At 43.6% G+C, this 19,466-nt stretch overlaps 1 protein-coding gene across 1 annotated transcript in view; it reads right to left on the bottom strand.

The window, feature by feature from the left end:
• Positions 1–1,633: 1,633 nt before the first annotated feature.
• Positions 1,634–19,466, bottom strand: part of LOC136434140 (rho GTPase-activating protein 32-like) — a 40,502-nt gene continuing 22,669 nt past the window's right edge. Inside the window, exons 13-23 of the mRNA XM_066426906.1 lie at positions 19,213–19,248; positions 16,537–16,551; positions 14,719–14,868; positions 13,321–13,601; positions 11,457–11,533; positions 8,635–8,742; positions 7,856–7,995; positions 6,706–6,886; positions 6,337–6,441; positions 5,328–5,590; positions 1,634–4,829 (exon numbers count right to left, since the gene is read on the bottom strand). Coding sequence (XP_066283003.1) covers positions 3,274–4,829; positions 5,328–5,590; positions 6,337–6,441; positions 6,706–6,886; positions 7,856–7,995; positions 8,635–8,742; positions 11,457–11,533; positions 13,321–13,601; positions 14,719–14,868; positions 16,537–16,551; positions 19,213–19,248 — 2,912 coding nt within the window. The 3' untranslated portion in view covers positions 1,634–3,273. The remainder of the gene's footprint in view (positions 4,830–5,327; positions 5,591–6,336; positions 6,442–6,705; positions 6,887–7,855; positions 7,996–8,634; positions 8,743–11,456; positions 11,534–13,320; positions 13,602–14,718; positions 14,869–16,536; positions 16,552–19,212; positions 19,249–19,466) is intronic.

The following is a 19,466-nucleotide window of genomic DNA, read 5'->3' as shown; positions in this document are numbered from 1 at the left end:
TTTTGATGAGACCTGAAAACGACTAGATTTTGGGCCCCCTAGCGGCTTCTTACGGTACTGCAGCGTAACTTCCTGTTTTGATATCTCGTGTTCGGGACATGCCATGGAACTGATTTTTGAGTGGTAGATAGATCTTTGGACAGAGAGTAAGTGGTATGGATTTGGGTCCCCTAGCGGCTTTTTTTGGAACTGCAGGAGCAGGTTTTGGGTCTGACTTTGAAAGGGAATAACACAAGAAGGGCTTGATGGATGGTCATGATTTTTGGTAAGTAGATAGCTTGAGTAATGATGTACATGATAAGATACTTCTTATGCAAATCACTATCTAATTTGCATGATAAATGAGGAAAGTTTATACATCCGCCAAATTCCATGATAGGACTCTGAAACATGTGACATATGTAACTGAGGAAGAGAGAAATATTAATTGATACGAACTATGCAAATGAAGACCTCATTTACATAATTAATGAGAAAATGCTATAACAAGATGGCCTTGATGGATGGTCATGATTTTTGTCTGTTGATAGCTTGTGTGATGCTTAGTGTGATTGGACGATGATTATGCAAATCAGATTCTAATTTGCATAATAAATGAGGCAACTTTAAAAATCCGCTTTGTTCCATGATATGACTATTCAAATTATAACTGAGGAAGAGAGGAATGTTGATAGATAGAAAATATGCAAATGTGGGCCTAATTTGCATACTTAATGAGTAACTTCTATAATTCCACACTGGCAAATGACGGTAATTGCATACAATTAAGACTTTTTTGTGGCATCGGGAAGTTATGTGAATGTGTACATCGTTGAATCAATTTGTGCTAATAAGGGCCTCATCTGCATAATTGATGATAAATATTAGCATAACCTTCTTTGTTAAGCTCATAATTTGGACATGTTATATTTTAAGACAATCAACTGGTATGATTTATAATTGATGAGAAACACTCCTAATACGTCAGCCATAAAGGTTAAAATCATTTGGCGAAGGTATGAGGTCGTGGAACTCTAGGTTTTGTAATAAGATCCTCCTTTAGGGGAACCAGAGCATTTTATGAGGCTTGAAACTCGAATTTAAAAAACTCCGATTTCTAGTCATTCCTACACATAGCAAGTTTCAATAACACTATACCAATACATATCGACATTCAAGGAGCATAGATGCGATGTCGTTGTGTGGTGAGAAATTATAGAAAATCCAAGCGATAATAGACTGATCCTGACTGTCGATCACAATTAGCGGTTAGACCAATGAGAGAGTGACTGCATGTCCGTCAAATATTTGCATTTTTATGTTTTAAATTTTGCATTTCTACGTTTTGACAGATGTGGGTGGGGCTATGGTATCTACAGTATTTACAGTAGGCGCGTGAAGGAGATCACAGTGTAGCTTATTTTTGTGCCGCTTTTGAGTACTTTTAAAATTATCACACAAATGTGGTAGACAGTGGCATTAAATGCCAATTTCAGAAAGATTCCAGCAACTAGAATATTTCCAGTTTTCAAGCCTCATAAAATGCTCTGAGTGCCTTTAATACCCCTCTCCATGTATTCCAGCATTCTCATTCCACAACTACAAAAAGTACTTAGAGAAATAGGACACAATCATGACTCTGAGCCATCACAAATAACACTGGAGTTCAGGTATGTAATTTTTGCAAACAAAAAGATTCTACACGTACTTACAATGTCTTGTTTCTTATAGAAACTTTAGAAGACAAAATGTAGAATGGTCATCGATTCTCGAGCATGTATTGTTGGCACAGGGGAGGGAAGGTACAAAATGTCATTGCTTTTTTTGTTGTCATGGAAGGGTAACACATGCCCAGTTTCTGATGAGAAATGTGACATTCCTGAATGAAATTTACAGCTTATACCTGTCTCAATAATATTCTGCTACTTCACATTATGGTACAAAATAAAAATAATTCAAAATAAAAATAAAATTTTCAAGGGTATTATGACTGCAGTGGATTTATAGGGAAACTGAAATTAAATAAACACACTGCGTGAAGCAGGTACGTATGTGTAGACAATGGCTACTAAACTTACTATGACTTACTTCTACTTCTCTCCACTATTCTGACCTCATGTGAGTCTGGGGATTTGCAAGAAAATGCAATTAGTTTCTTACGGCTTGCACTAGCAATGTAGTCCCTCTGTCATGATTCGACGTGCATGTAAAAAGTTGTGCAATTAAGTTCAGAATGTGTTCCGTACTATCGGACTAGTAGTGGTATGAGACCTTGTACAAGTACGCACTTACAAATTTGCACAAAATATTAGCCAAATGAAAGGTTACGCTAATAACGGCTAATATGACGGAGGAGTCGTAAAATCACAACACTCTTCTGAAGAGCCTGGAAGCTACCACATATCAGCAGGAACACTTCGCCCCTGTCTAAGGAGATGGAGATCCTACATCCTACATTCTACAGATACATCACAACTACTTTTCTCACTTTGTGTTGCTTACAAGCCATTCCACATCGCTGCAACAATGATTCATACATGTACATAATATTTACTCTCAAACCTTATGTACAATTCTTGTAGTAGAGCAATTCAAACATTTTCATAATATTCAGTATCAAATTCTTCTCAGGTCATGAAGAAAGATTGGTCACCAATGACCAAAGTGTTCTGCAACAGACTACCAAGAAAACGTATCAACAACTTCTGTTGAATTCTCATGACACAAAGAATCGTGGTCAATCTTCTTGACATGCAAGTAGTTTCAAGTTCTTTGTAGATGTTTCCACAGAAATTTTGCTCCACAAATGGTGAAGATTTTTCTCTTCATATCAGGTTGTTATTATTTACAACTTCACTTTAGGAATGGATCATACACGATACATCACATAATACTTTGCTACACATCACCTTTAGATGGTCTGCCTTCCCTTATTTCTAGAAAAAGGCTGCCTTTTCAATGAGCTCAAATGCCTGACCTGTAATGCTACTGGCTTAACAGTTTCTTTGCAAACTGATAGTCAAAAAATAAAGTATGCCTATTAATGATAACACAGTGTCAGTCAGAAGAAGCCATCAAATAAAAATAATACAATACAGGTTTCGCTTTCGAAAACCTGTAAAAATATCCTGAAGAATGAATCTCTTTTGCATGACAAAAACCACAGCTGGTTTTCTAAACTTGCCCAAAGGCTTTCCAGTCATCCATCGAACATTCAAGCATGCTGTACAAGAATTGCTATGTGTTTAATTTGAAGGTGGCAATCAGTCCGACCCATCTGAAGAAGAGGCTGCCTCAGTTTGTGGGCGTGAGTGTTTGCGGAGAGCCAGCGTCACTGTCTGCCACTGTCTGGGGGCTGTCACTGTGCACAGCCATGTGCTGACCATAGACACCACCATCAGTTGTGTGCCGACCATAGACACCACCATCAGACTGCACAGCCATGTGCTGACCATAGGCACCAGCATCAGCCATGTGCTGACCATAGACACCACCATCAGTCGCGTGCTGACTATAGACACCACCATCCGACGGCTCCACTGTAACAGACGTCCACTGGAAGCCATCCAGGTTGTCGTAGGTTGACAGGACGGCATGTCTGTCACTCTGTGCAGAAGTCCTTGGGTCTGACTCCTGTCTCCCCCACACCAGGTTATCATAGTCTTGCCTAGCAGTGTGGGCCGGGCGGGACCTGGGGTAATCGGCGTCGTCGGCAGGATGCTGGTGGTATGTGGGATGGGGCCTGGGGTAGTAGAGAGGGGGTGGCGCAGTAGTGTCTGAGTGGGGTGGGTGATGGGATGTAGTGTGGGGGAGCCTCTCGCCTTCCCTATGTGCAAATGTGGGTAACGTAGTTTGACACATGGGTACAGGCATGCTGACACTGCGGCCATGCACCTGGTAAAAGCGCCCCTCCACATACACAATGTTGCTGTGATCAGTCTCTGGTCGGTGGGCAGTGTTGTAGGAGTGTCTCATGGAAGAGGATGCATTGGAATTTGTGTTTAATGCTGACAGAGGAATTTTCCTAAAATTTTCTTTCTGTGTGGTCATAGAATTGGAAAGATTAGGACCCTGTGGTGGAACAGCTCTTCCAAGGTGGAAAGTATCAGATTCAGCCTCTTGGTCGCTCGTCTTATGGTTTTCTGGGAGCGTCTCTGTGAAAGATTTTCGGAAGGACTGCCTTCTTGGGCTGCTCAGGAGCTGGGCAGGGCAGTCACTTACGCTTCTCAGCATCTTCGGTGGGACAAACTCTGTCCCGGGCGGGGTTACGCTTGTGAGCTTCACTTCTCGGACTGGAGAAAGTGACCTCGACACGGGGTAGTTGGTCAGTGACTGCGAGTCTCTGTCTTTGTGCCGAGCTATTGAGATGGGGGCAGAAGGGTGCCTGAGTTTCACCGCTTTGATGTCTTCCTGCCAGGGTGGACCCACACCTTCCACCGGCCTGTGTCCAGAGTATGGACTGCCGTACTGCACTCCAGAGGGGAGGAAACAGTCGGGGCTGGTGTCGATGAAGGGAGGACTCTGAGGGGACAATGCCGGGTCCTTGGAATACTCCATCTCCAGGGAGGAGGGGAGAGTGTGGCTCCTGGTTCTCTGGACTGGCGTCGGGGTGTATTCAGCAGGTCTCACATCAGGGTTCCTGTTGGGTCTCTCATCAGGGTTCCCGTCAGGTGTCACATCGGGGTTCTCCTCGTCCTCTGGGCTGGAGGTGGTGGCCAGCGTGGCCGGCGGCAGGTCGAAGAAGGAGTCGTGGGAGGTGGCTTTCTTCAGGTAGTCCGGGGATGGCGGCATGCCGTTATTGGAGGAGCTGGCGGAGACGGGGAGGACAGGTTTGCGTACGGGCTGGAGACCTGTAAAGAACGGCAAAGGAACCGATCTGTGACTCAAAATAATCATCTACCAGAACTACTGCATTTACATAATTATTCAACCATGAGTTACATAGTAAACAGATGGTAGGGAAGTGACAGCAGCAACTTGCAAACAAGTGGAATAATTGTAAGTCTTACAAACATGTCTTGTGACTTTAGAGGTCGGAGGGGGGGGAATGATGACAAAAGCTACTTCCATTGGCAAGCAGATCATTAAAGAAAATCCCCATTCTTATGCCTACAGCTTAGCTTTGACCCACTCCTGACCGACCTTCGACCTTTGACCAACTACTGCTGACATCACACTTGCAGAAGTTGTATACAAGTCAGAGAGTGGGTCACACACCGAAAGAAGGCATTATCAACTTTTCACTACATTTCTTGTGGAAACAGAGATGCCTACAGCTGCCATACTTCAGCAGGTGATGCCTGCAGATGATTGATTGATTGATTGATTGATTGACAGTTGAAACTTACTCTTTGGTTCAGGTGCCTCCTCCCTCGCCATGCCGCCCAGAGCGAACGGAATGGACTCCTCGCTACGACACGGGGACAGCCCGGCACGGTCAGTCTGCCCCGGGAACAGTCTGGACTCCGGAGGGACCACCCTCTCGATCTCAGTCTTCCTTCTCGTGCCGTCCGTCACGGCTTTCTCCTTGGTCTCCTTCGCAAAGATGGACCTCCAGCCACGGGGAGATTTCTTACTCTTGTTGTATTTGTCTGAATTTGTCCTTCTGCGTCTGGACAGAGGAAAATACGGGGAATGTTGGGAGTGACTACGTGTTGAACAGTTCTGAATCATTTTGAGTAAATCATGGCTAACAGTTCTTGCACACATTCAAGTTTGGAACTGCATTCTTCTTGCCACAGCGCAACCTAGCAACAAGATGTCTGTCACCTTTCGTCAACTTGAGGCAGGCTTTTAGCTAGGATTTAATTGCTTTGTTTTCTTAGTGTAGGGAGTACAGAAGACGCCCTGATAGCTACCGGTAATAGCCTGCCTTGAGGAAGGTGCCTGATTGGGAGTAAGAAGACCTTGATTGTGAGTGGGAACTCTAAGATTGTTCATATTGAATCAATATGACCACACTTTTTAGGTATATGCAGGCCTTTATAATCTATTTTGGTGGCTATTGAATTTTACAACTGAACAATTAGTAAAATTGGGAGTTAAAATTTGTGAATGGGACCGAATTTTTTTTCAAAATGGGAAAAACAGGACAGGCTATTCCAAGAAGCAACAAATTAATTGGCATGGCCTAAAGACTGATGTTGTCAGCAAATAACACAGGCAGGCTGGCTGTGCCAGACCGTGCAGTTATACAAGCATTAAGAATTATGTTAGCGAGACCTCATACATGTACATGCATCATCAGCTGCTACACAATCCTCTAATGACGACAATGTGAAGGAAACATTATTTAAGCATCGTGCCTTGCTGTTGACAGGTGCAGACTAAGAAGCTAAGAAGACACATGGGGCTTACTCTTTGTTTCTACCCCATAGCCCCAGAATGGTGTTGTACTTTGTTGGGAGAGACAGGGACCACCTACGAGAGTAGGCTGGCAAGTCGCGAGATCTTGAGAGAAAACTACACCACGGCACACGACAGGGAGAAAGAAGAACCGAGGAGGGGGGGGGGGAGAGAGATGGACATTGAGTTACACATCAAGTTTTATTACATCATCTATGAAATACAGATGCAGAAATTGAGGAAATCTGCTGAAATAAAACATACGTACACATCAATGGAAAGAAGAGAAAGTGGAGAGGAAAAGAGGAAATAATTAGACAGCATAGTAGTGAGAGATGTGAGTGTGTGTGGGGAGGGGGGCGCTAACACTGGGGCACCTACCCTTCAGGAAGGTCGATGATAGCGTGGTACTGCGGCAGGTTGGCTGGCCCCCCTCCCACCTCTATGAACCCCTGGGAGGGGAGGGAGCCCGTGGTGCGGGCCTGGGCCTCCTCTAGGGACAGCAGCTTGGTGGGGGTGGACAGCACCAGCGACTTGGGGCGGCGAGCAGGCTTCAGTGCATCTAAAACAACAACAAATACAGTTCAACAACAACAAATACATGGATATTATAGTTCACCCATATTACCTGTCAGCATTGCAGAGGTCATTCTACTTCATTCTTGATGACAAACTTCAAGAAGAAACGAAAAAGATGAATCAAGTCAATGTTTCTGTACCAGGGTTGACTACAGGATGAAAATTTGCTTGTTGGGACGGAAAAAAATTTCACCCTGTCTGTCCAAAAAATATTTTTTTCTAAGTCCTCCCGCGCCACTTGGTACAGCATCTGGCGACGCCCATCTCCGATTCGCAGCCCTTGGGCCACACAACTTTGTGCAAGTCTCTACAGCAGGGGGCTAGTCCGCTGGTAGTGATGTGTCAATTTTAACTTCCATACTCTTTCCCAAATGCTGAGTGTTAAGCAGAGAAAGCAGAATGTACCATTTTTCTTTGGTATGACCTGGCTGGGGATCGAACTCACGACCTACATTTGTAGCTACATTTTTCTAAGCTTGAATTAAAATGACAGATTTAACCATGAAAATTAACAGATTTAATCCTGAAAATGGGTAAATAGTTTTCAGAGGGCTGGAATTTCCAAATATTTAGTTTTGTGAGCACCATTGGTACTCGCTTAGGCCTCCCCCCCCCAAAAAAAATTAGTGGGATAGACCCCGTTCACACTTAAAAAATTGAATCGGATTAAACATATTACTCCGATAAAAATCATCCAATCGCAATTGGTTTTTGCGGTGTGAACGCTCCCAATCGGATTGGTTTTCCTTGGGTCGGATTATTTGCAATCCACCTCCCGGAGGTAGTTCGGGGAGGATAAAACCAACCCAATCCGACTGAAAATCAAGTGTGAACGCAAACACGATTGGATTGCCGGGGATTTTGGCTGGTTCCGGGGGTGTGAGGTCATGCCGCTGCAGTCTTGGTCGCAACTCATCACATAAATAATCTCAAATGTGTGGGTTGTACTGACCTTCTGCCGGCGCCCCCAGAAGCGTCCCTGCCAGCTTGTTGCTGAACAGCAGGTCCACGTGGTGGATCAGGAACTCTATCACCACAGACTGCACACGGATCTCCATCAGAGCCGCCGCTCCAGACTCGATCTCCTTCGACCTGCAGGAGGGAGCACATGGCATTTAGTCTCTGGTGAAATGTATACAAGAAGAGGGAAGAGACATGTAAATGATGGATTCAGTGGTTGCATAGTTTTAAATGTTTAACTGTGTTGTATCATCGCTTTACTTGTTTTGTTTCTCCCATTGTTCAGTACAGATTATCTTACTTTACCTTTAGCCTTTCATGTAATAGTAAAACTACAGCATTGCGGCAAGAACGTGCAAATTATCATGTATTTATTGGTTTGGCACTTCAGGACGCACAGCAGGGCTGCCCAACTAGCCTGTGGCTATTACAAAGAGCTAGCCAAAAGACAATGCAAATGGAATTGAGGTTTTGAGATAACCACTAACAACATTCTAAGGACATTAAGACAATAACATTTATATGACGTGTTGTATAGCAGTATCTACAGTGCTGTTTGGACACATTCTGGAAATCTCTCTACTTGTCTCTGAAGCCACGGTACATCATTGATCTTTTATAGATAATAGATTCACTCCAGGTGCAATCATCCGACTTTTATCTCATCACATACATTTTCTCTTTTACAGTATGATGTAGAGTCCTACCATGAAACCTCCGGAAACATTTTCTCTTTTACAGTAATAATGTCAGTATGATGTGGAGTCCTACCTGAGAAGGTTGGGGGCCCAGACAATAGCCAGGTTCTTGGAATGCATGCCGGTCCTGTCGCTGAAGGTGGCCACGTGGGACAGGTGTTCCATTAGGTACTTCAGGGTCCTGAGGAGGGAAAACGGTCAGGTAGAACAAGTCTGCTGAATTACCGTAAGGACAGCCAGGTGAGGTAAGGACATTCAGGTGAGACAAGATACGAGGTAAGGATATCCAGGTGAGACAAGGTAAGGACATTCAGGTGAGACAAGGTAAGGACATCCAGGTGAGACAAGGTAAGGACATTCAGGTGAGACAAGGTAAGGACATTCAGGTGAGACAAGGTAAGAACATCCAGGTGAGACAAGGTAAGGGCATTCAGGTGAGACAAGGTAAGGGCATTCAGGTGAGACATTAGGTAAGGACATTCAGGTGAGACAAGGTAAGGACATTCAGGTGAGACAAGGTAAGAACATCCAGGTGAGACAAGGTAAGGGCATTCAGGTGAGACAAGGTAAGGACATTCAGGTGAGACAAGGTAAAGATATCCAGGTGAGACAAGGTAAGGACATTCAGGTGAGACAAGGTAAGGACATCCAGGTGAGGTAAGGACATTCAGGTGAGACAACATGCGAGGTAAGGATATCCAGGTGAGACAAGGTAAGGACATCCAGGTGAGGTAAGGACATCCAGGTGAGACAAGGTAAGGACATTCAGGTGAGACAAGGTAAGGACATTCAGGTGAGACAAGGTAAGGACATTCAGGTGAGACAAGGTAAGGACATCCAGGTGAGACAAGGTAAGGACATCCAGGTGAGACAAGGTAAGAACATCCAGGTGAGACAAGGTAAGAACATCCAGGTGAGACATGGTAAGGCATCCAGGTGAGAAAAGGTGAGAACATCCAGGTGAGAAAAGTTACAGACATCAGGTGAGACAAGGTAAGAACATGTGAGACAAGGTAAGGACATCAACAAGAATATACTATTTATATAAAATGTAAATGTGACTCATTGGAATGAAAAAGTAGCCACATTTTGGTGCAACTAAACACAAGGTATTGGTAACTACATTGTATGTACACATATGCACAATGTCATGAAGAAAGTACAGATATGTTCAGATGCAAGTCTTAGAAGATTAGGAACAGTTAGAAGAGGTGTTAGTTTGGTGCATGATAGACACTGAGTTTTCAATAATTATGCTGATTTAAGATTGAGTCTCTTCAATAAGATGGGTGACATATTTTTTATTCCAACAAAATCAAAATAATTCTAAAATCTTGAACTGATCAACCAAAAATTAATATTGTTACCACTACTCTGCCACAAACAAAATAGATAGAATTTGAATGAATTTATATTTGCATATTGCTATGGACTATCTGCATACAACAGAACTTAATGATAAGATTGCATTTTGGGTGCTTTTCAAGTAGGTAAAAAAAATCATGAATTTCAAAGAAAATTTACATCTAACAAATTGAAACATCAAATGATAAAACTTGTAGTCTCTGTGTATAAGTGATCTGAGATTGAAATATTAGTCAACTCATTGTAAATGTGAACATGGTATGTTTTTTTAAAGTTTTTACTGTGACAATGTCAGACAAAATGCGAACACCCTATAACCACCCAGCACTGAGAAACTACATTTGTACGTGTTAAACTGGACAAGGAGCATGCAGGTAGATCATCAACAAACGATATTATTAACAATAATCAAAGCTATTTGCAGAGCAAGAAAGAGAATTGAGAAAACAAGATGTAGCTTATGTCACATCACATTGTAAGGGATTGCATTCGTCATTTTGGATGGTGACGTAAAGCCAGCGGCCTCGTGTATGAGGGAGCTTCAGGCATTAGCCTTAAGCGTCAAACCTCTGCACGTAAAAGAACCCAACATTTATTGAGGGGTGACCCGGTGTGCTTGGCCAAAAACGCGAGCCGTAGCAAAGCCGCATGGCACTAGCTACTCGAGAGAGCATCATGCTTCACCCCAAATGAGGATGCCTTGAAACGAAAATAAAATGTCACATATGGGACATGACTAGCTTGTTGTGCTGGCTACACCCTTACTGTTAGTCATGTTCTCTTGAAACAACTGATACTGAAATATATGCAGAACATGTTCATAATGATTGTTTTGAAGTCAACATATTCCTTTCTGATTGAGATATGCTGATGAGTTGATTGTAATGTTTTTTAAAAATGACTTAAGTTGTTAGTGTTGACAACATGATTGACTGATTGGCTCAAGGATGGATTGGCAACCAAGCGACAGAGATATCGTTAGGTGTTGCTATGCTGTGGTGACAGCAAATGTTGCTATGCTGTGGTGACAGCAAATACCCGTATATGGCAAAGGGGGGGCTTCTGTAATGCTACCTGTAGTGGAGTAGGGGGTGCTGCTGTAATATAGTGTAGTGGGTTAGGGGGAGCTGGTGTAATGTTACCTGTAGTGGGATAGGGGGAGCTGCTATAATGTTACCTGTAGTGGGGTAGGGGGAGCTGTTGTTGTATTACCTGTCGAGGGGTGGGGTGGGGAGCTACTGTAATGCTACCTGTAGTGGGATAGGGGGAGCTGCTGTAATATTACCTGTAGTGGGGTAGGGGGAGCTGCAGTAATATTACCTTAGTGGGGTAGGGGGAGCTGTTGTTATATTACCTGTAGAGGGGTGGGGGGCTACTGTAATGCTACTTGCAGTGGGGTAGGGGGAGCTGCTGCTATATTACCTGTAGAGGGGTGGGTGGGGGGGCTACTGTAATGCTACCTGTAGTGGGATAGGGGGAGCTGCTGTAATGCTATCTGTAGTGGGGTAGGGGGAGCTGCTGCTATATTACCTGTAGTGGGGTGGGGGCAGCTGCTGTATGACATCATATATCTTGACCAGCTTGTTCTCCCTGTCTTCCACAGCCTCCTACAGATTAGTCAAGCACACAGAAGGAAGGAGAAAAAGGATCAGAAACACACCACAAGCTGCAAGGCAAGAGCCAAGTGAGCAGAGTCAAACCTATAGTGTGGTGGGGGGAGCTTTTGGATGACGTCATAGATTAGCTGAAACTTCTGCTCCTTGTTGTCTATGGCTTCCTGCAAAGGTTGAATAGGGGTCAAGTAACACTAGTATGCACAAACTACATACAGTCTGAAACATGGTTTTACTTAGGCTAAAATAGAGATGGAAAAGACATACATGTAAATGTACAAGGCCTTATAAGGATATACTATTATCTAAAGTTGTGGTAATATTCATATATTATAATTTATAGTCACTAAGTTTAACATACAATATATAGACCTTTATTAGGTGATAGTTTAACAGTGAAAGGATCATGCATGACCCACTTCGAGTTATGGTAGGAACCGGAAATTGCACATACATTTTAAGTCTATAGGTTACATGGTAACATGCATTGCTGAACACTTAACTCTTTCTCTTCAGTTACAGCTGGGACATGTACAATCCACTACGAAGACTAAAAACATCAAAAGCCCCGACCAGATACTGTACAAACTCATCAGTTTGTGTACAAGCTTTCTGGTACCACAACTGAACTAATATTGTAATCACATGACTCAGAGAAGATATAGTACCTGTGATGTGGAGGAAAGCCATTGTGGTCCCAGTGCCTAAGAAGCACCCAGTAGACCTGGTCAAAACCAGGCCTATTTTACTAAAGGCACTGTTTGCTAAAATTTGTGAAGATAAATTTTTTCATTTTCGACAACCTACCAAAACCTCAGCAGCTGTACAAGAGAAACCATTCAGAGTTCAAAGCTGCAAGATGACCTGTAGAAACCTTATCCACAAGGAATTTCAGCTTTCTACGTTTACTGGAAGTGGGTTTGGTGAAATCTTTATCGACTGGCCCTGGTAAGTTGCAGAAAGATTGTGGATGTTGGACAGTTTGGCACCAGGACAGTTTGGCCTCTAACTGATCAGAACGATTCGGCAACATAGAAATTAGAATGTTGGAAATTCTTTTAACACAACCAGTAACTCTCACCTGCTGATGTTTTGGTGTCTGTCAGACCTTCTTCAGAGCTTCTGACTGGAGTTCTGCTTCTCACCGTTATAAGTAGCCGAAGTAGGTGGCGCTTTTGCAGTGAGAACACCATCCCAAACGTGGCTAAGCTTATATCCCCCCTTGTCCCGTTTCATCACTGGTGTTGACTTCCTTATCCAGACAGCCTCCTTAATCCACCGGATACGTCTGTTATCCTATCTGTCTATTACCTTGGCCGCCTCCCAGTCTGTGACGCAGTTGTGTCTAGCAACAGTGATGAACCAGGACGAGGTGTTCTCACCGCAAAAGCGCCACCTACTTATAGCGGTGAGAAGCAGTACTCCAGTCAGAAGCTCTGAAGAAGGTGTCTGACAGCCACCAAAACGTCAGCAGGTAGGAGTTACTGGTTGTTTTAAAAGAATCTCCAACATTCTATGTTCTACCAACCTGATGAAATTATTTTTGGAAGATTCGGCACCATGCCTAGGACTGTTTCTGGACATTTCTCCATCAAGAGGAAGCATAGCTCTAACCCTTACCCTAATTCTAACTCAAGCCTTAACTCTAACCTAAGCCCTAAATACAACACGAGTTTCCCTGGACCTGGTACCTAGTTGTCCTGGTCAGCTAGTGGCTGAAAAGTCCTGATACCGAATTGCCCTGATACCGAATGATTGTATGTTTTTTGTCTGTAACTCACAGCAAACTTGTTGTAGAGTTGGTAGGTGAGCAGTGGGTTGGGCAGCTCGCGGAAGTACATCTTAAGTAAGGAGCCGACACAGTGGATGTCCTGCCTGTAGCAGTCCTTCGCCAGGCCCGGCTCCGTCTCCATGTCGAACTCCGCCCGCAGCTTGTGGATGTTGGAGGCCACGCCTGACAGTCTGTACACGCCGTCGATGATGCCGTACTTCTCTATAAACTCTGAACAGCAGGCAAGCACAGGGGGAACTGGGGAAACAAATAAACAATCATGGTTTATTGGTCAGAAATTACCCGTGCAATGGCAGCCAGTGCTGAATTGCTGCAGGGTTTACAATCACATAATACACAACCCTTACATATTTGCTCCACACTTGCACTTTGTGGAACTGTTGCAAGGGTCTGGGCGGCTGCAATTCAGTGCCAGCAGATGACCTCAATACAATCTTCCCCTGCCAAAGTCAGGTACCCATTCACACCTGGGTGGAGTGAGGAAAGTCGTGTAAAGTGCTTTTCCCAAGGGCACAACATCGGGGCATAGCAGTGGTTTTGAACCCTGGATCTCCCGGTTCTGGTCGAAACACCCTACTGATTGCATTGCGCCACACGTTGCCACACATTACAGTTACGTTTATAAAGGTTAGAAATCCAGCCCTCCAGGTAAACAAAATTTAGAGACAAATCAATCTCTACAACAGTGGACAAGATTCGGATATCATTTCTGGACGTTTCCAGTGACATCCAAATCACTCTTTTTTCTAGTGATGCTGAAGAAGAGCGATGGATGTCACTCAAAACATCCAGAAATGACAAAGAAATGAAATAGTTAATAACCAGGGGTGCCTTCAGACAAGTGTGAAGTCAGAAGGAAGATAACCAGTGTGAATGTAAGTTCAGCACCAGGGACAGGACCAGTGTGAAGTCAGTAGGAGGATAAGCAGTGTGAATGTAAGTTCAGCACCAGGGACAGGACCAGTGTGAAGTCAGTAGGAGGATATTCAGTGTGAATGTAAGTTCAGCACCAGGGACAGGGCTAGTGTGAAGTCAGTAGGAGGATAATCAGTGTGAATGTAGGTTCAGTACCAGGGACAGGACCAGTGTGAAGTCAATTGGATGAAAATCAGTGTGAATGTAAGTTCAGCACCAGGGACAGGGCCAGTGTGAAGTCAGTAGGAGAATAATCAGTGTGAATGTAGGTTCAGTACCAGGGACAGGATCAATTAACTGCAGTTATTGTGATACACAGTAATCGTTTATAACAGTATGATTCAATAAAATAGTTCTTGTGATAGACAGTTTGTAGTTTATATTCATTGTGGTGCCTACATTCAACTTATTGTGATAGGCAGTCGGATACTTCATAACAGCGTGATGAATGAAACATAAGACGCATCCTCACCGTCCACGCTACACCGCAACAGGTACTCCCCCAGGTCACAGCCGAACACACGCTCCCGCAGGATCCCCGTCTGCTGGAGCAGTCGGCGCGACGGTCGCGTGGCCAGAAAAGACCTCAGGAATGTGATCAGCTTTCCGTGCTTCTTGGACACTGGGCCGTGGTTGGACGGGAAGGAGACATCACATGAGAATCAGTTTAAATTGCATTATCATGGTAAGGTGCATTGAGGCATACAATGTACATGTAACACACCAGTTTCACACAGTAGATAAAAGCTGTGTAAGACTGGACTGTAAGGTTTGATCCACTCACATTGGGATGGCCCCCTATTCTTATTGTGTGTTACGCCTAATGGGGGTTATACCGGCTGTATAGATACAGATACAGATCATCAATAAGTGTGATGGGTTCTTGAGAGTGGCTCTCTCAAACATAGAACCTTTGCTTTAGTTCCTACTGAGAGGACTTAACTACATGTAACTGGTAGCACTATGCCCCTTCATGGCGATAGTTGTATCTCGAGTTACGCCAAGTCGAGGTCAAGAGCCTACCTCAGGTATTCATTAGTACATTTAGTACATTAGTGGGACCTGCTGGGATTCAAACCCAGAGCTTCTAGATCCTGAGCCCTTAACACAAGGCCACATCACGCCACACTGAGTTAATTTAGAGCAAGTTGCTTCAGAATTTTCAACCCTAATGTTCCTTTCTAATTCTGCAGACACTGTAAAACTAAAGGTTCCAATATTTTCCACTTTTCATCACTGACTCAAATTCATCCTCTCAATTCCACCTACTTCCTAAGTAATTTCAGTCCCCTAATGAGTTTGCTACTTAAGTTTCTCAGTGCCTAGAACTACCACACCAATTGCTACAACTAGGAAGGCCACAATTTCTATTTTGAGTTCCCAAAACTCACATGTATAGACTCCCATGTACAGTGTAAGTACAGTACCTACATAAAAAAAAACTACTTGACTGATAAAATGATGTCTGCTACTACCACACGAAATAGCACACAGAACAGACCGACATCACAAGGTCAAAGCCTGAGTTTGTATCATGCATGACTTCTGATCATGACATGTTCCCTGCAGTGTGATCCTGACATGTCTCCTACAGTGTGATCCTGACAAGTTTCCTACAGTGTGATCCACACATGTTCCCTACAGTGTGATCCAGACATGTTCCCTACAGTGTGATCCACACATGTTCCCTACAGTGTGATCCTGACATGTTTCCTAGTGTGATCCAGACATCTTTCCTAAAGTGTGATCCTGACATGCTTCCTAGTGTGATCCAGACATGTTTTCTACTGTGTGATCCAGACATGTTTCCTACAGTGTGATCCAGACAATGTTCCCTACAGTGTGATCCCGACATATTTCTTACAGTGTGATCCAGTAACATGTTTCCTACTGTGTGATCCCGACATGTTTCCTACAGTGTGATCCAGACATGTTTCCTACAGTGTGATTCAGACATGTTTCCTACTGTGTGATCCATACATCTTTCCTACAGTGTGATCCTGACATGTTTCCTACAGTGTGATTCAGACATGTTTCCTACTGTGTGATCTATACATCTTTCCTACAGTGTGATCCTGACATGTTTCCTACAGTGTGATTCAGACATGTTTCCTACTGTGTGATCCATACATCTTTCCTACAGTGTGATCCTGACATGTTCCCTACAGTGTGATCTTGACATGTTTCCTACAGTGTGATCCTGACACGTTTCCTACAGTGTGATGCTGACATGTTTCCTAAAGTATGATCCATAGGCACACAGACAGACATGCCCAACAACTCATCTTACCCTTCTTTCTTGGTCCTTTATTTTGCCAGGTCAGAAGAAAGAAAATAGAAAGAAGTATTAGCAGAGAGACATGCAGAAGAAATAGTCTTCAGGATGTTAAAGTAAATCTACAGACTTATATGGTTTTCTTGAACTAACTTTCCCTTTTTATAAACATGTGCTGTGAACAAAACGGCAACTTCACGGTGCACAAGTCTGAGCTGTGACCATCTGAAAAGCTAAATTGACACATGAGTTTTTGTCAGCATCTGAAGAATATAAATTCATGCAAAAAGACTACATCCCTGAAATATGAATAAGGGACTTATTTTAGAAGCACACATGGTAATGGGAATACACAGTGGCTGTACACAGTATAGCCCTTTCGAGCACAAGACGGTTACAGTATTGACGAAGGGGGAGAAGGCCCACTTTTAGCCTATACAGCCAGGTTTGGTACCCTTAGTAAAAATAGCTAATAAAGAGGCTTTTGCTTGGGATATGTTTGTATTTTGGAGCTGGATGTTACAGGTAAGGGTTTTCACCTTCTTGTTGTGTTGAAAAATCAGACTTTTAGCCATGTTTGTAGTGTCTGTAGGCTGTAGAAGTTTGGTGTTTTGGTGTGGTTATCAGGTAGTGAAGAAAGGTCAAAGGTCAATTTTTGTTAACATGTCTGAATACGTACGGTTTCCACCGTACCGAATGTCGAAATTATGCTCTACATTGACACTTTAGAGGTGGGACACCCCAGCCAATGTAAGTTTTTCATGGACTAAAACTCAGGTAGGTGACTTTTGTTCTTACATGAATACCATGTATTAGATAGCAGGTCTCAATTACCATCTCGTGGCCTTTCCTTGGCAGTATCTGTGGTGCTATAACATTGACCAGTGTTTCAAATGGGCAGTTATGGGAGCTAATTTTCTATCTCTCAAAGTAACCAACAGCTATGTTATGCAATGCCAAAGTGTGGTAATATTATTTAAATGCATCTCAATAAAGGAAAAACACAATCTACAATACATCCGGACAAACAATCATGTTCTAGTACCATGTTACCTTCAGCTACAAATTGGTTGGAATGATTCTGACAAACTCCTACAGTAGTTTCGTCTGTAAGGATTAATAGGAAATGCTTAGAGAGCACTACAGGGATATAAAATGCCATCCCCTGACTGCAAACTGCCCCAAAAGGTCATCTGTTTGTTGTTCTTGATCTTGTGTGTAGACAGACACAAAGATTTATGTACATGTAGGGGTAATGGCACACATGTTCCATATACTAGTAGACTAATCTATCAAAATTTTCATTTATCAACCAGTCATAAAGGCACAGCACGGAGAATGAACAGAACTGAAAAAGGGAATTCTAGACTGGGACACAGACACCTGAGGAGAAGGGAATACTAGACTGGGACACAGATGACTAAGGAGAAGGGAATACTAGACTGGGACACAGACACCTGAGGAGAAGGGAATACTAGACTGGGACACAGACACCTGAGGAGAAGGGAATACTAGACTGGGACACAGATGACTAAGGAGAAGGGAATACTAGACTGGGACACAGACACATGAGGAGAAGGGAATACTAGACTGGGACACAGATGTCTTATGTTACTAGACTGGGACACAGACACCTGAGGAGAAGGGAATACTACACTGGGACACAGACACCTGAGGAGAAGGGAATACTAGACTGGGACACAGACATCTGAGGAAAAGGGAATACTAGACTGGCATGGGACACGTACAGACACCTGAGGAGATGGGAATACTAGACTGGGACACAGACACCTGAGGAGAAGAGTAAGGAATACTAGACTGGGAGACAGACACCTGAGGAGAAGGGAATACTAGACTGGGACACAGACACCTGAGGAGAAGAGAAGGGAATACTAGACTGGGACACAGGCACCTGAGGAGAGGGGAATACTAGACTGGGACACAGACACCTGAGGAGAAGGGAATACTAGACTGGGACACAGACACCTGAGGAGAAGTGAATACTAGACTGGGACACAGGCACCTGAGGAGAAGAGAAGGGAATACTAGACTGGGACACAGGCACCTGAGGAGAAGGGAATACTAGACTGGGACACAGACACCTGAGGAGAAGGGAATACTAGACTGGGACACAGACACCTGAGGAGAAGAGAAGGGAATACTAGACTGGGACACAGACACCTGAGGAGAAGAGAAGGGAATACTAGACTGGGAGACAGACACCTGAGGAGAAGAGTAAGGAATACTAGACTGGGACAAAGACACCTGAGGAGAAGAGTAAGGAATACTAGACTGGGACACAGACATCTGAGGAGGAGGGAATACTAGACTGGGACACAGACACCTAAGGAGAAGGGAATTCTAGACTGGGACACAGACACTTGAGGAGAAGGGAATACGTATACTAGACTGGGACACAGACACTTGAGGAGAAGAGAAGGGAATACTAGACTGGGACACCTGAAGGGAAAGCGAATGCTAGACTGGGACACAGACACCTAAGGAGAAGGGAATACTAGACTGGGACACAGTCATCGGAGAAGGGTACACTAGACTAGGACAAGGGTACACTAGACTAGGACACAAACACCTCTGTGACAGAGTGCAACTACACATATAACACAGAATAGCATGAGTAGATAACAATTCAGAGACACAATGTGTATATTATGTACAAATTGTTAACTGTACCTGGAGTACTAGTGCCTTCCTCCCAAAAGTATGGGTCTTTACATTTGTGGGGCAAGCAAGAAAAGTAGTGCTGAATTAGTGCAAAGTGAAGTGCCATTTCCGCTAAAGTCAACTCTAAATACATGTATAACACCCACTAACCATTCTAAGTGGACAGTAATAGTATGAAAAAGATATTAGGATACTAACTGAAGAAAAGTAACTGTGATACGACATTTCTAACAGTTAGGTGAAACTAAACATTGACCACGACA

This window comes from Branchiostoma lanceolatum, chromosome 4 (genome assembly GCF_035083965.1).
Source record: "Branchiostoma lanceolatum isolate klBraLanc5 chromosome 4, klBraLanc5.hap2, whole genome shotgun sequence".
Classification (NCBI taxonomy): Eukaryota; Metazoa; Chordata; class Leptocardii; order Amphioxiformes; family Branchiostomatidae; genus Branchiostoma; species Branchiostoma lanceolatum.
This window is presented reverse-complemented; position numbering and strand designations above follow the sequence as displayed.